Source organism: Osmerus mordax, chromosome 5 (genome assembly GCF_038355195.1).
Source record: "Osmerus mordax isolate fOsmMor3 chromosome 5, fOsmMor3.pri, whole genome shotgun sequence".
Classification (NCBI taxonomy): Eukaryota; Metazoa; Chordata; class Actinopteri; order Osmeriformes; family Osmeridae; genus Osmerus; species Osmerus mordax.
In genome coordinates this window covers 20,761,984-20,776,841 of record NC_090054.1, presented here as the reverse complement: position 1 = coordinate 20,776,841, position 14,858 = coordinate 20,761,984, and the positions used below count along the sequence as shown (strand labels likewise).

The following is a 14,858-nucleotide window of genomic DNA, read 5'->3' as shown; positions in this document are numbered from 1 at the left end:
TCACGTCCAGCCAGGCCGTGGTTCAGGGACATAGTCTCTCTCCCGGCACCGGAATGATGTCATTAATCTCTGGTGCACAGAGAGCTTCCCTGTCAGCATGTATCTGTGATACGAAGGGGAGCGCTCAGTGTCGTCCCGTCACCTACGGATACGGAGCTCAGTCTTTCCTCATCATCATCACCGCGCTGCGCTCCCTGTTGTCATAGTTACCGTCTGGATGGGACCATTAGGAGCCCCCTGCAGTGTCCTGGGCCCCGCACGGATATCTGACAAAGTCGCCCAGGATACACACACACACACACACACATACAATATACATACAAGTACACACACACACACTCCCACATCCTTTCTCCTGGGTGCAGGGCCCAGCTGGGGAGGACATGCTAGGCCAACCTGTTCCTGTTATTGTTTGTGACAGAATCAAGAAGGAAATGCAAGTAGCAAAGTGTGTGTTCTGACTCTGCTGGCAAATCCCCCAATGCAATTATGAGCCTGGGTGCCCAGCCATGACAGCTCATCTGTTAGCCTGGCGGGGGGACGGGGAGGTAGGGGCAGGGGGGCAGGGGGTTCATGGAGGGGGTGGGGGGGAGGTCTGGGCAGGGGGGCACCTGAGGAGCCCTGCACCTCATAGACGAGTAGCAGACACACTGTTCCACATTGAATCCAGCAGGTTTCATTCCACAGCAGGCCTGTTGATGGGAGCTTCCTCTCCCAGCGTGAGGCTGCTGTCTTGGTGACGCCTCCTCCTCCTGTGTACCTGATGCACGTCACAGCGCCTGGCGGGATGCCAGCACACCTCCTGCTCTCGCCCTACGGACGGCTGGAGCCGTAGGTGCTGTAGTCATGGTAACCCTGAAAGGCATCGGCATCACCTGTTTAATGACTTTTTGTCATGTATCCAGGTATCAATAGATTATTATTTAATATTTAATCGCAATGAAGAATCCTATGTACCTATAATGCTGTTTCGGTAGGTATCGCTATGTAGTTAGTATGTCATTTAACCTTAATATAAAGTGTTCATTTCAACACTTTAGTGTAAAATTCCATTAGTTTTTAATTAATTTGTAAGTTAATGGCCTGCACCAAAGATATAAATGCTTTATATCTGTGTGTAAAGTAAAGTCTTGTACAGTTTAAGAACAATGGAAAAAAGCCGATGGGTTTTTTAATTAAAACTCTGGGCATTTTCTGCATCGGTGCTTTCCTCAGCTGGCGGGCCAGCACTCCGCCGGAGTGCCAGGCCAGCGCCGGCCCCACACCGCCCCCCACACCGCCCCCCACACCGCCCCCCACACCGCCCCCCACACCGCTTCCCACACCCCTGCGTTTCTGTAGCGCCCACAACCCCTCCCACCGACAGCCAGGGACCCAATCATCTTGCACTTCCCCTTTGGCAACAGCCCTCCAATCAGAGATGAGTAATGACCAGGCGCGCTAGCATGCAGTGATCCCAGCTTTCTAATTAGTCTTCCATTAACTTGGCCAACCTTGGCTTCCGCAGGACGCACGCTCAACACACCCGGGGTCCCCTCCTTCACCACCCCGAAACAGCTGCGCTGATCAGCCAATCGGAACAGGACACTGGGGCGATGATTTCAGCATGCTTATCCCTGGCTTGTGATCTGTGGTGAATTTGGTGGATTATTTGTGTTGTGTATGGAAATTGTTAGTGACTAGGTAGTTTTTTTCTGTTAAATAAATAAAGTTTCGTCCCCTTTAAACGTGTTTCGTAGCTAACGAGGGGCTCCGTTGTTTAGCAACACCAACAGCTCAGGGTCAGTGAAACGGGAATGTAGCCGTTTTGGAGCAGCTCACCATCTTTCCAGCCAATTATATTCCAGCGATCCTTTTCTAACCAATTGCCTTTGGCAAGGAGGGCTTCCTCTGAAAGCCGTTCCTTCCTCCTCGTCTTATTCTGTGTCAATCAACCTCAAACTGAAACGAAAGTTCAGGCAAGAATCGGGGGTACTGTTTTCAAATTTGAGTGTATTTTTCTGTGTGTGTCCAAGCAGTGTCTGTCCACGGACCCTGCTAGGGAGCGGTCTGGACAGAGCGTGTGCCGGGAGGAGATAAGATACTCCTGCTTGACTTCCTGAATCCATACTGACAGGGAGTCAGGTGGCTGAGCGGTGAGGGAATCGGGCTAGTAATCTGAAGGTTGCCAGTTCGATTCCCGGCAGTGCAAAATGACATTGTGTCCTTGGGCAAGGCACTTCACCCTACTTGCCTCGGGGGGAATGTCCCTGTACTCACTGTAAGTCGCTCTGGATAAGAGCGTCTGCTAAATGACTAAATGTAAATGTATTCAGAAGGAGAACACTGCTGCTCACACTGGTCTGAAGCTTGGCCGAGCCCCCTCAGAGAGAGAGGCTGACCTGCTGTCCGACTTGCCCGTTTCCCTTCATGACATCCAGACCATACATTCAGCCTCTGGCCATGATGACAACTCTGACATGGCTAAACTCTCAGTGGCATTGCGTGACCTGTGCTTCTGTTCCAATTCGCCATACTCTTCCTGGAACTATGGACCATCTCCGGGTCTACAACATGCAAGTGGTCCATACGGCCGACTCCATCTCCCTCCTGCGGGCCACGAGCATGCAGAGCGAGGAAGAAAGGAGTGTGTTTCCTTTCATTCCTTCCCCTCAGGGTCCACATGCCAGGGAATCTCAGGTCTGCGTGTGAGCTGGAGACACGAGGCTGACCTCTCAGTGCTCCACCACCAGCCCTCCTCTTCATCTCCTCCACAGCAGAAGAGACAGGTCATCATTTAATGATCAACGTAAAAGGACAAGCTGTGTAGTGTGTGTGTGTTTGTGTGTGAGAGAGAGAGAGAGAGAGAGAGAGAGAGAGAGAGAGAGAGAGAGGGAGACAGAGAGAGGGAGGGAGATTAAAAATAGGGATACAAGGAATGAAGAGAGAGAGAGAGAGTGTTTCCATGCAAGGCATGAATGTATGATTCCTCCTGTTTCTTAGTGAGCAGTCAGGTTTAAAATGGGGTGCTGTAAAAGAGGAATGGAACCTAGGGGGTGTCTGCCTCCTTGTGGCCTCCAGTGTTCATAGGTTCGCTGAATATGATCGCTTCTCACACAATTTGTTTGTCAGCGAGTAGGCGACTTCAAAGGAGTCCGGAGCCTTTTCTTCTCTCTCCTCCGGGGGTGAGGGGGCACAAGATTGAGCCTACGTTCAGTGAACATAGCTCCCCAAGACACCTGGCCAAAAGTGTTGCCATTCGGAATTCAAGTCTTAACATTTCAAGCTTAGACCGGGAACTATGAATAGCAACAGTTCTGTGTGAAGAGCTGGACTGGCTCGGTATCAGGCCGGCTCTTGTGTGTCACTGGGCCAGGGTCCTGGAGAGTGTATTTATCTCTCTCTAACACCACCATTACCGATATGGAGGTCTGTAATGATCTGTCTGGTCTGTAATGGTCAAAAATGGCCATATTGAGGGGCTTATCTGATGCCCTGTGTGTGATGCATCTGCTTCACTTTGGGAGAGGACTGCCTGCCTGTTGGTCTTTCTACCTGTCTACCTGCCTGTCTACCAGTCTGCCTGCCTGCCTACCTGTCTGTCTGTCTACCTGTCTGTCTACCTGTCTGTCTGCCTGTCTGTCTACCTGTCTACCTGCCTGTCTACCTGTCTGTCTGCCTGCCTGCTTACCTGTCTGTCTGTCTACCTGTCTGTCTGCCTGTCTGTCTACCTGTCTACCTGCCTGTCTACCTGTCTGTCTGTCTACCTGTCTGTCTACCTGCCTGCCTGTCTGTCTGTTTACCTGCCTGCCTGTCTGTCTACCTGCCTGCCTGTCTGTCTGTTTACCTGCCTGTCTGTCTGTCTACCTGCCTGCCTGTCTGTCTGTCTACCTGCCTGCCTGTCTGTCTACCTGCCTGCCTGTCTGTCTGTCTACCTGCCTGTCTGTCTGTCTACCTGCCTGCCTGTCTGTCTGTCTACCCTTTTCTCTCCTTCGGGCACCGCTCAGTCAGTAGAGGGGCAGGGATGTGTTACTCTGACGGGCTTTAGTCCTCCACACCACCCAGTGGCTGCCATGTTCCATTTTTTGTTCCATTTTTTCCGCAAATTCGTTTTTCTGGAATTTTTTCCCTTGTCCTTGAGGGTTTAGGTTGGTTTAGGTGCAGTTCTATGGGCGCATGTGAAGCCCTCTGTGACATTGCTTGTAAAAGCGGGCTATTAAAATACATCTGATTTGATGGAAACAGAGGTCTGTTAAGGGAGGACTAAATGGAGCTGTTCTGAATGGCATGTTGGGCATCACACCAAGCATGCTGTGTTTATATATTTACATTACATATAGTCATTTAGCCGCCTCTTTTATCCAGAGCGACTTACAGTAAGTAGATAAACAAACCCCCTGAGGCAAGTAGGGTGAAGTGCCTTGCCCAAGGACACAATGTAATTTTGCACGGCCGGAAATCGAACCGGCAACCGTCTGATTAATAGCCTGATTCCCTAACCGCTCAGCCATCTGACCCACCCTTCTGTGTACCTTAAGCACCAGCCGTGTGAGGATCGTCCATGTGACAGGGATGCCACAGGTGTTCATTCTGGAGATGTTTCAAACGTGGCGCTCTCTAAAGACCTGATGGTCGTGATTTCTAACGTGGCGCTCTCTAAAGACCTGATGGTCGTGATTTCTAACGTGGCGCTCTCTAAAGACCTGATGGTTGTGATTTCAAACCAGGTGCTCTCTAAAGACCTGATGGTTGTGATTTCAAACCAGGTGCTCTCTAAAGACCTGATGGTTGTGATTTCAAACCAGGTGCTCTCTAAAGACCTGATGGTTGTGATTTCAAACCAGGTGCTCTCTAAAGACCTGATGGTTATGATTTCTAACGTGGTGCTCTCTAAAGACCTGACGGTTGTGATTTCTTGGAGAGGCTGGCTGTTCCCAGGCCCATGATCACCTCACGGGGCATCACAGCTAAAACCATCCAGGTGATAAGTATTCAGTTCACCCAGGCAGGAATTTATTTTTCAATCTGTTTGTTTTTTTGTTGCCTGTTTTAAAAAGAAAGAAAAGAACATGTTGGGAAAGCTGATTGTTTCTGCGCTGCATTTTATGAAGCGATAAATCAGTGAGAGCATTTTAAATCCTCAACTCTGACAGGTAAAGGACATGCATACCAATGAAATACCAAGCCAATACTTATATTAAAATGTGGTTAGTATTTGATTTACTGAACACTCCAGTAATGACAAACTAGCCATTACTAAAATGTATCTAAACAGTGACATTAATACTAATGCTTATATATAGGGTGACATGGAAGTGCCTGAATGCATCAGTGCTGACTCAGTCCTCCTCTGTTGAGAGGGCTGTTTCTGCCGGCTCCTCTGTTGATAGGGCTGTTTCTGCCGGCTCCTCTGTTGAGAGGGCTGTTTCTGCCGGCTCCTCTGTTGAGAGGGCTGTTTCTGCCGGCTCCTCTGTTGACAGGGCTGTTTCTGCCGGCTCCTCTGTCACAAGCCTTCTCAGGAATTCTTCACTTCCTGAACTAAGGAACCTCTGCTTAGTACTTTAGTTTCGTTCAGACATGGTAATATGATGTAAAGTATTGTTATAATCAGTACAAGGCTTCTCTCAGGGCCAGGCTTGTGTGTTCTTCAATGGGAGGCCTAATTGGATTTCCGAGCAGTAATATGGTCCCTGATAGTGCCCCTTTGGTCCAGCTCGCTATCACTGGATCTTCTCTCGTTCATTTAGCTCTTTTGTCGTCCCCTCCCCACCAGTGAGCCAGGGGGAGATGCCCTGGTGTAACACCTCTCCTCTCTGTCCCCTCATGCAGATCCAACGGGTCGTCTTCTGTGTCTTCCTGGAGATGGACTACAAGATCTACAAGGATAAATTATCTCACTCTTTCCAAGGTAAGTGTGTCGGGTGTTTGTTTGGGTTGTGACAGCGTGTGTATGTGTGTGGGAGTGCGTGTGTCTGTGGGAGTGTGTGTGTCTGTGGGAGTGTGTGTGTCTGTGGGAGTGCGTGTGTGTGTGGGAGTGTGTGTGTCTGTGGGAGTGTGTGTGTGTGTGTGTGGGAGTGCGTGTGTCTGTGGGAGTGTGTGTGTGTGTGTCCATCTGAGAGGCCTGGGCCCCCAGACAGGCAGGAGGGCAGCAGGTACTGCTGAAGAGAAAAACAAACACCCAGCCACCCTCCTCCACCCCCCACTTACACCCCTGCCATTGTGGTCTCTTCTGGGGGAGCAGTAGCTCTGACAGGGGCCTGTGGAGGATTGGGCTGGAGAGTCGGGAGAGCACAGCTGGGCCACCGAGCCGGCATTATCTCCCGTTTGCCCGAGTTTCCCAGCTCCCCGACGGAATACCCACTTCCAGCCCTTCATCTCCATTCTCCCATATGGCTGTTGTTCTCTCCTACACTTTCCCATCATCCGCCTCCCTCCCTCACTCACTCTCCCCCTCTCTTTCTCTCTCTCCTCTCTCTCTCTCTCTCTCTCTCTCTCTCTCTCTCTCTCTCTCTCTCTGCCCCGCTCTCTGTCTCTCTCTCCTGCTCTCTCCCCCCCTCTCTCTCACTCCTGCTCTCTCCCCCTCTCTCTCCCGCTCTCTCTCCTCCCCCCTCTCTCTCTCTCCCGCTCTCCCCCCCTCTCTGTCCCCCTCCCGCTCTCTCTCCTCCCCCCTCTCTCCCTCCCTCCCTTCGCCCGTGACAGATTGCCTTCGCCAGAGAGACTGTAATTATGGCGGCTGCTCTCGTGCTCCCAGTGCCCGTCTCATCATATTAGCGCCGTGAGATGAGATTCTGGAGTCGTTGTTTTCCAGTTATCACTCCCCCAGTTTACAAGAGCCACCAATCACCGGGCCCGTGGAACAGCAAACCCATGACCGGGTATTCCTGACTGGTAGGCATACAAAAATCACAATGTCCCGCTGCAAGGAAGAAACAACAGAGAAGTTCAGAGAGCAAATGACTCCAGAAACTATTGTTTATAACATATGCTAATGAAAGAGGGAGAGGTCCAATTTACTTGCTGAAATTAAATTGGGGACCTTTCCAGCAGGGCATGGTGACGCGAGCCCCTGTGTCACACCGAGCGCTTTTCCTCATCGCCTAGTCTTGCCTTTGATGTGCCCTTTGACCTCCAGGGTCAAGGCCACCTTTCACGTTCTCCTGGGACGCTGGGGGAGGCTAATGCCCGTGTGTCGACTGCCTGGCTGGATCCATGTTTATGCAGTCAGACCGGGCCAGACTAAGGGCTTGAGGAGTTGTCAAATTCTCTCCCAGGGTCGCCGCCTGCCCCCCCCCGCCACGGCCTGCTCTCCTGTGCACCCCTCCTCACAGGTCGACCTGACCCCTCCACTGCTCCAAACGGTTCCTTCTACAGTAGCAGACTGTGCTGATTACACACAGTTCTTTGGAGGACGAACCTTCTGTGTGTTTCTTTACCAGCGGTGAAGATGTGTTCTTTATAGATGGATAGGTTGATTGTTTAGATCAGGATATATACCATGTCTGATCTCTGAGCATGAAAAGACATATTAGAGGTAGGAGTCGGAACCTCTAAATTAGCCTGGCAGGTGTCTCCTTCAGAGCCGATGGTAACCGCAGGGAAATAACCGAGTCCGATCTCAAATGCCGTCGTAACACTTCATAATCATCATGGTTGGAGACAGCTAGTCAGTCATGAGGATCTGCGATGGGCAGCTCTGGAAGTCATGCTGTGTGGATCTCAAACAGCTCCACTCTAGTGCTCGGTGTCTGCCTGTACCCCACAGCCCCGCCTTGCTGTCGCTCCTCACCCCCCCTCCCCTCCTCTCACACGCTCCCCCTCTCAATCTCTCACTCCCCTTCTCCTGGCTCTCTCATTCCCTCACTCCCCATGCACTCAGTCCTCCCCTGCCTCCTTTATTCCCCCTGTACCCCCCTCTCCACACCCTCTCCCATCTCTCTCTCATTCCCTCTCCCACCCCTCTCTTCCAGCTCTCCACACCCTCTCCCATCTCTCTCTCATTCTCTCTCCCAATCCTCTCTCTACCCTCTCTCTCCATCACTCTCTCATTCCCTCTCTCCAACCCCTCTCTTCCAGCTCTCCACACCCTCTCCCATCCCTCTCTCATACCTCTCCCAATCCTCTCTCTACCCTCTCTCTCCATCACTCTCTCATTCCCTCTCTCCAACCCCTCTCTTCCAGCTCTCCACACCCTCTCCCATCCCTCTCTCATACCTCTCCCCCCCCCCTTCCTATCAGCTAGCCGCTGAGGAAGAGAGCGACTGCTTTGTGTTTTTCCTGTAATATGTAGCCAGTAACTAACTAACACCATGGCTCTGTAGCATGTCTAGGCTGGTGGGAAGCCTGAATAGCTGTCTCCTTTCCCTGAACTCATTTTTCATTGTCGGTGTTTTGGTTTTGTCAGAGTGGCTTTATCTGGCAGGAGCTCTAGCATGTAAACAGGTCATTTGCATACAGGAAATTGTTTTATTACAATATGCCTGCCACAAGCTGACAATATGAAAGAGCCAAAAAACACCGCCGCTCTAATGTGGAGTGCACAATTCTATGGCAACCGGTATGCATACACACACACACACACACGTTTTCAGACAAATATTTAAATACCGATTGGATATATAATGAAACATTTGCATGAAGGAGCCCACATTTTTCAAACGTCTATCAGTACCGGGCTAATCATGTAGCTAGCTAGCTTGCTGCGCACACACATAACCATGTGGGGGGGGGGGGGGGGGGGTACTGGTTGAATTGGTATTGATGGAGTTCTTGCAGAAAGACAAAGAGCAGCCTTGAAAGCAGTGTCTGTTGGTCTGAGGTCTCCACCCCTCCTGTCAGCTCTGTTTAAAACCACAAGCCTCCTAAATCCAGCCGTACCCGCTCTCCTACAAAAACACACAAGCACAAAGAGGAGCGAGTGAAGAGCTCTCCAACCTGCAGATGGTCTAACTGGGACGCTGTCTAACGACGTATTCACCAGGAACAACAGTTAAACAGTACAGAGTGTACCTCGATGACATGAGAGGGGAATACTGTCTCACAGTCATGCGCTGGTGAAGCAGTACTCGAAAACTAGCGCGCTGCCTTTGTGTAATCACCTTCTCGAGCCTAGAAACAATAAGTACAATCTAGAGTATCTTGAGTGGGTATATTCATACAATATAATCAAAAAGTAGTCACACTCATTCGTGTATACATTTTTGGTTTATTGATATCATGAATCGTTTGACAGAATTGTGTTCTACGGTATAAGAATACGCTGTGATAGAAGATGGTCTGGCCACGGCAGTACCTCAGAGGTGTTTGTGAGTGTGGACGTGCACAGCTGGGAAGAGGAGAGAAGGCATGTTTTAAAAGTGTTCCTGCTACAACACCCTTCTCACATCATGGGGGTGGCTAGCCGCAAGCTGGGCTCTGTCTACTGTTCTCCTTCATGAGACACACGACCGAGAATATTAACACAGCCTGTGGCTTTCTACACGGCAGGCCCTTCTCTCTTTCTTTTTCTCTCCTCTGATTCTCTCTCTTTTCTCTGATCTGATTGTCTCTCTCCTCTCTCTCTCTCTCTCTCTCTCTCTCTGACTCTCTAGCTGACTCGCCCAGTGCTACTTATTTACATGCCACTGACACGGTTTATCTCCACCCTGCATGAGAGCCCCTGCCGCCCTTAACAGAGGCTTTCTCTTGCGCAGCTGAGAACCTCAGCCCGCAATCTGCAGGACGAGGGGGGTGCGTTTGTTGTGAGACGACTGCAGTTTCCTGAGGCGTCGTGGGCGACGGCTGACCGCTGAGAGGAGTGAAAATGAAGACTGGGATTGTTGGGTTTGACTCTCCGCCCACCCCCCCAGGGGAGGAAAATGATTGTGTCGCGGTGGGTTGGTGGTGTTGGAGCAGGGAGGCCGTGAAACTCAGGCCCCCACAATTAGAGAGAGAGGAAGGGGGGAGAGGGAGAGAGACAGGGGAGGGAGAGAGAAGGGGGAGAGAGAGAGGCAGAGATAGAGAGACAGTGTGTCTGGCTGGCCAGGCTACTCTTGGGGTCTGTTCTACAAAGTCAGATCTTCAAATCAAGAGCCAAACACTGGGAGGACTTCTCCACCGTTAGAACAAACACAACAGGCAGCTTTCAGGATTTACTGGCACACAGGGCTTTCGATGCGGCTGGTCACAGATGGCGTCTGTTTTAAATCAATAAAAAAAGAATATCAATGTCACAATAATATACCTATCCTTAAGTAACAACGGCATGCTGGGGTAATAGCTTGAAATGAAACCCCCAGCTGTTCTTGGTTGCTGTCTTCACTGCAGACCTTTGAAATGGATAGTACCTGTGTCCCATCCCCCCGCCCCCCGTCCCCCAGCCCCCCGTCCCCCAGCCCCCCCTCCCATGGTCTGTTTTAAACTATCTGTTCCAGACCCCCATCCCTGTCCATCCCCCCTCCGTGTCCCCGTGGTGCCCTGGACATGATGTCTCTCCCAGGGCCCTGCTTACTGACAGCCCTCATCTCCACAGGGCTGGACAGGGGGGAGAGAGAGAGAGAGACAGGAAGAGTTCAGAATGAGAACAGATAGATGAATGAGGGCGGTGGGGGTGTTGAGTTAAAACACAGGGACAGAGTATGACTGAAACTGCTAAGTCTTACTTTATTCTAAAACCAAAACGTGTCTTCTTCTCCTACTGCACCGGCGCCGAGCCAGAAGCTCGTGCCGGTAACCTGCAGCGACCAGTCTGTGTCTGAGGACCAGTCAGTCTGTGTCTGAGGACCAGTCAGTCTGTGTTTGAGGACCAGTCAGTCTGTATCTGAGGACCAGTCAGTCTGTGTTGAGGACCAGTCAGTCTGTGTTTGAGGACCAGTCAGTCTGTGTCTGAGGACCAGTCAGTCTGTGTTTGAGGACCAGTCAGTCTGTGTCTGAGGACCAGTCAGTCTGTATCTGAGGACCCAGTCAGTCTGTGTTTGAGGACCAGTCAGTCTGTGTCTGAGGACCAGTCAGTCTGTGTTTGAGGACCAGTCAGTCTGTGTCTGAGGACCAGTCAGTCTGTGTCTGAGGACCAGTCAGTCTGTGTTTGAGGACCAGTCAGTCTGTGTCTGAGGACCAGTCAGTCTGTATCTGAGGACCAGTCAGTCTGTGTTTGAGGACCAGTCAGTCTGTGTCTGAGGACCAGTCAGTCCGTGTCTGAGGACCAGTCAGGTCTGTGTCTGAGGACCAGTCAGTCTGTCTGAGGACCAGTCAGTCTGTGTCTGAGGGACCAGTCAGTCTGTGTTGTTGTGAATAGCAGCAGTGCAGATGTGTTATCTCAGTGTGGCATTCTTACATGTCTTCACAAGGCCTCTCTTTGTTTCCTCAAGCAGGGTTAGATTAATGCGCTGCACTTTTTATTCAGTGTTGTACAAAAGAAATGCCTGTCCTTGGACCCACAGGAGACCTGATGCTTCTACACAACGGATGACAACAGCGTTTCATCAAAGAAGCTAACGCCTTTGTGTGTTAACACCCAGGCCCTCTGATACAGCCACCACACACACACACACACGTACACACACATGCGCACATGCATACACAGTCGCATATCACTCCAGCTGTGCTGAGCACTGGCAAGATCTCAGTGTGTGTTTGTGAGACTGGAGGCTGTGAACAGAGATGCATGCTCCCTCTCTCTCTCTCTCTCTCTCTCTCTCTCTCTCTCTCTCTCTCTCTCTCTCTCTCTCTCTCTCTCTGTCTCCCTCCCTCCCTCCCTCCTCTCTCTCTCTCTCTCTATCTCTCTCCCACTCCCTCCCTCCCTCCCTCCCTCCCTCCCTCCCTCCCTCCCTCCCTCCCTCCCTCTCTCTCTCTCTCTCTCTCTCTCTCTCCCTCCCTCCCTCTCTCTCTCTCTCTCTCTCTCTCTCTCTCTCTCTCTCTCTCTCTCCTCCCTCCTCTTCCTCATCCCTCTCCCTCCCTCCCTCCTCTTCCTCCATCCCTCTCCCTCCCTCCCTCCTCTTCCTCCATCCCTCTCCCTCCCTCCCTCCTCTCCCTCCATCCTCTCTCCTCCCTCCCTCTCTCTCTCTCTCTCTCTCCCTCCCCCTCCCTCCCTCCCTCCCTCCCTCCCTCCCTCTCTCTCTCTCTCTCTCTCTCTCTCTCCCTCCTCCCTCCCTCCCTCCCTCTCACTCCCTCTCTCTCTCTCTCTATCCCTCTCCCTCCCTCTCTTCCTCTCCCCTCCCTCCCCCTGCGCCTGTCAGAGCCTCCACCCACAAGCTCCTCTGGTGTGCTCTGCGTGCTTCATACAGTAGACTTAACAGTGTTGAAATCAAACTGGTTTATTTTTGTTGAAAGGGGCAGTCTTCCTGGAGGTAGTTAACAATGTGTCTCTCTGTGAAATCAAGGCGTTGTGGAAGCGGGATGTTTCCCAGCGTTTGTGTCTGAAGTCAAGGAGCTGGTGTGTAGAGAAGGCTCCCTCGTAGTGGGACTGTTAGGTGGAGAGGTGGGGTGGGACCAAAACGCAGGCAGACATGGCGTCAAACAGGGTTTATTCTTAAACGGGAACAGACAGGGTACTCATGGTAACAAGGGGAAGGACAAGACAAAGACTGGACACAAAACAGAAACATAAAATACACAGAACCAAACAAGACACAGGTGGACATGATAAGACAAACGAGAACTGAAACCACTGAACGAGACACAGGTGAAGACAATGACAGATACAGGGCAACACTAGGGCAGGGCAACTCTAGGGCAAGGCAACACTAGGGCAGGGCAAAACCAAAAACAAGGGGGCACGGCTGTGGCCGTGACAGTGACGTCACCCACCAGTGTCAAGGCAGTGTGTGTGTGTGTGTAGGGGGAGAGGGTGGGGGCTGGCTGTGTGTGTGTGTGTGTGTGTTTTATGAGGAAAAATGGTCTGTTTTCATGTGGTAAAAACAAACTTCGATTATTGACTGTAAATGTCTGAGACCTGTGTCTATTGACTGTAAAATGCTTACGACCTTTCACTGTTGTCATAAAACAAGCATCCTACCAATAACCGCGGAGCTGTGACTGTCAGCTCTGGATGTCTGTGTACTGTACACAAACTGGAGAGAAACTGTGTCACAGAGCAAAACCTTCAGCAACCATCGAACCTTGTTGTGTTTTTCCTTGTTTCTCCTGGGCAGATAACGAGGAGAGTCACGAGGAGAGCGACAGCGAGCTGAAGGAAGGTGAGTAATGCTCACCCTGATTCGTTGAGATCACGGACTTATGGCGGCTGTTTACCACGTGTGAGGTGGGACACGACATGTGCATTGTTTGTGGCAGATTGATTCCTAACTCTGACACAACAGGGGTTAAAAATACCTCACATCAGGTACATTGCATTACAAGAGCTTACATCCATGGTTAATTCCCACCGCCAGTCCCTTCATCCGGCTTACCAGCACAATGCCTCCAGACCTCCTATAGAGAGTGACAAAGAAACAGTTAAACAGCATTGCTGGGCTGGGCCGAGGCAGTTGCACAAGTAGACCTGTCAGCCCAGAAAGCTTTTTATCATTCTGCCGCTCTGACACTAAAGCTGTATCTGGGAGATACTAGCTATCATGTTAAACTATTGACATTTACCTGTGCGCGTTGTCGCCTTGTGACAAAGCAGTGACAGACAGAAAACAGCTCTCCAAGAGGGGGACTGTTTGTAGAGAACAGACAAAGGATTAGATGTTGTCTTCTTTTTCTCTCTCTCCATAGTTGACACTTTATGCTAAAGTGGTCACATTTTAGTAATTTAGCAGACGCTCTTATCCAGAGCGACTTACTGGTAAGACTTCCAACTCTGTGGTTGCTTGTTTCCACAGGACAGCATGTCCATCTAAGCACTGTGTCTCCAGGGGCTCTTAAAATACCTGTTCATACAGTTAGAGACGCTATCTGTAGCTGGCACACAGTCCTGCTGAGGCAAGACCAGTTACGACTGGAAGAGACTCTATGAACCGGCTACAACACACGTGCAGCCAATCAGCAGACAGGACTGGCAGGTTTACTAGCCGTACCAGGAAGTGTTCGTATTACTAGGGATCTGGGACCCTCAGCTGCTATGACCATGTTTTTTCCCCTCCGAAGTCACCCACATGAATGACCAATTACACACACGTGTCTTTCTAATGGGACTATTTTTTGGGCGAAGATAAAAGACCCGTTTTTATGCACGTACCATAAAACGTGATACTCCAGCGTGATCCAAGGTCAATGGAATGTCTGAATCCCAGCGACTAGCACTTGGAGGTTTCTAAAAGGGTTACTGCCTATTGTCTGAGTGATCCTGTTGTGTTCTGCATACACCGGGCACCCCTCCTATCTCACATAGCTCCAGTGTCCATCAACCCTTCTAATCCCTGATAATACCCGGCCAGCTCTGTTGTCTGGGCTCCCAGCCTCTCTCTCTCCCAGCCTCTCTCTCTCCCTGCCCCTCTCTCTCCCAGCCCCTCTCTCTCCCAGCCTCTCTCTCTCCCAGCCTCTCTCTCTCCCTGCCCCCTCTCTCTCCCAGCCCCTCTCTCTCCCAGCCCCTCTCTCTCCCAGCCCCTCCCTCTCCCAGCCCCTCTCTCTCCCAGCCCCTCTCTCTCCCAGACTCTCTCTCCCCCAGCCCCTCTCTCTCCCAGCCTCTCTCTCCCCCAGCCCCTCCCTCTCCCAGCCCCTCCCTCCCCCAGCCCCTCTCTTTCCCAGCCCCTCTCTCTCCCAGCCTCTCTCTCTCCCAGCCTCTCTCTCCCCCAGCCCCTCTCTCTCCTAGCCTCTTTCCCAGACTCTCTCTCTCCAGCCCTGCCCAGTGTCGGCCTTGTTTGATGGCTGTCTGAGGAGCTGCCAAGCGCCGGCCTCTGACAGCGCTCCCCTCAGCCAGCGCTCGTTTCAGCACTGTCTGGCCCTGATTCAGAGGTTCACAT

At 51.4% G+C, this 14,858-nt stretch overlaps 1 protein-coding gene across 1 annotated transcript in view; it reads left to right on the top strand.

Annotated features, from left to right (window-relative positions):
• The window catches only part of macrod2 (mono-ADP ribosylhydrolase 2), a gene marked incomplete in the record, with an annotated part of 331,272 nt that overhangs the window by 301,084 nt on the left and 15,330 nt on the right, over positions 1-14,858 (top strand). Inside the window, 1 exon segment of the mRNA XM_067236376.1 lies at positions 5,809-5,887. Within this exon segment, the coding sequence (XP_067092477.1) occupies positions 5,809-5,887 (79 nt within the window).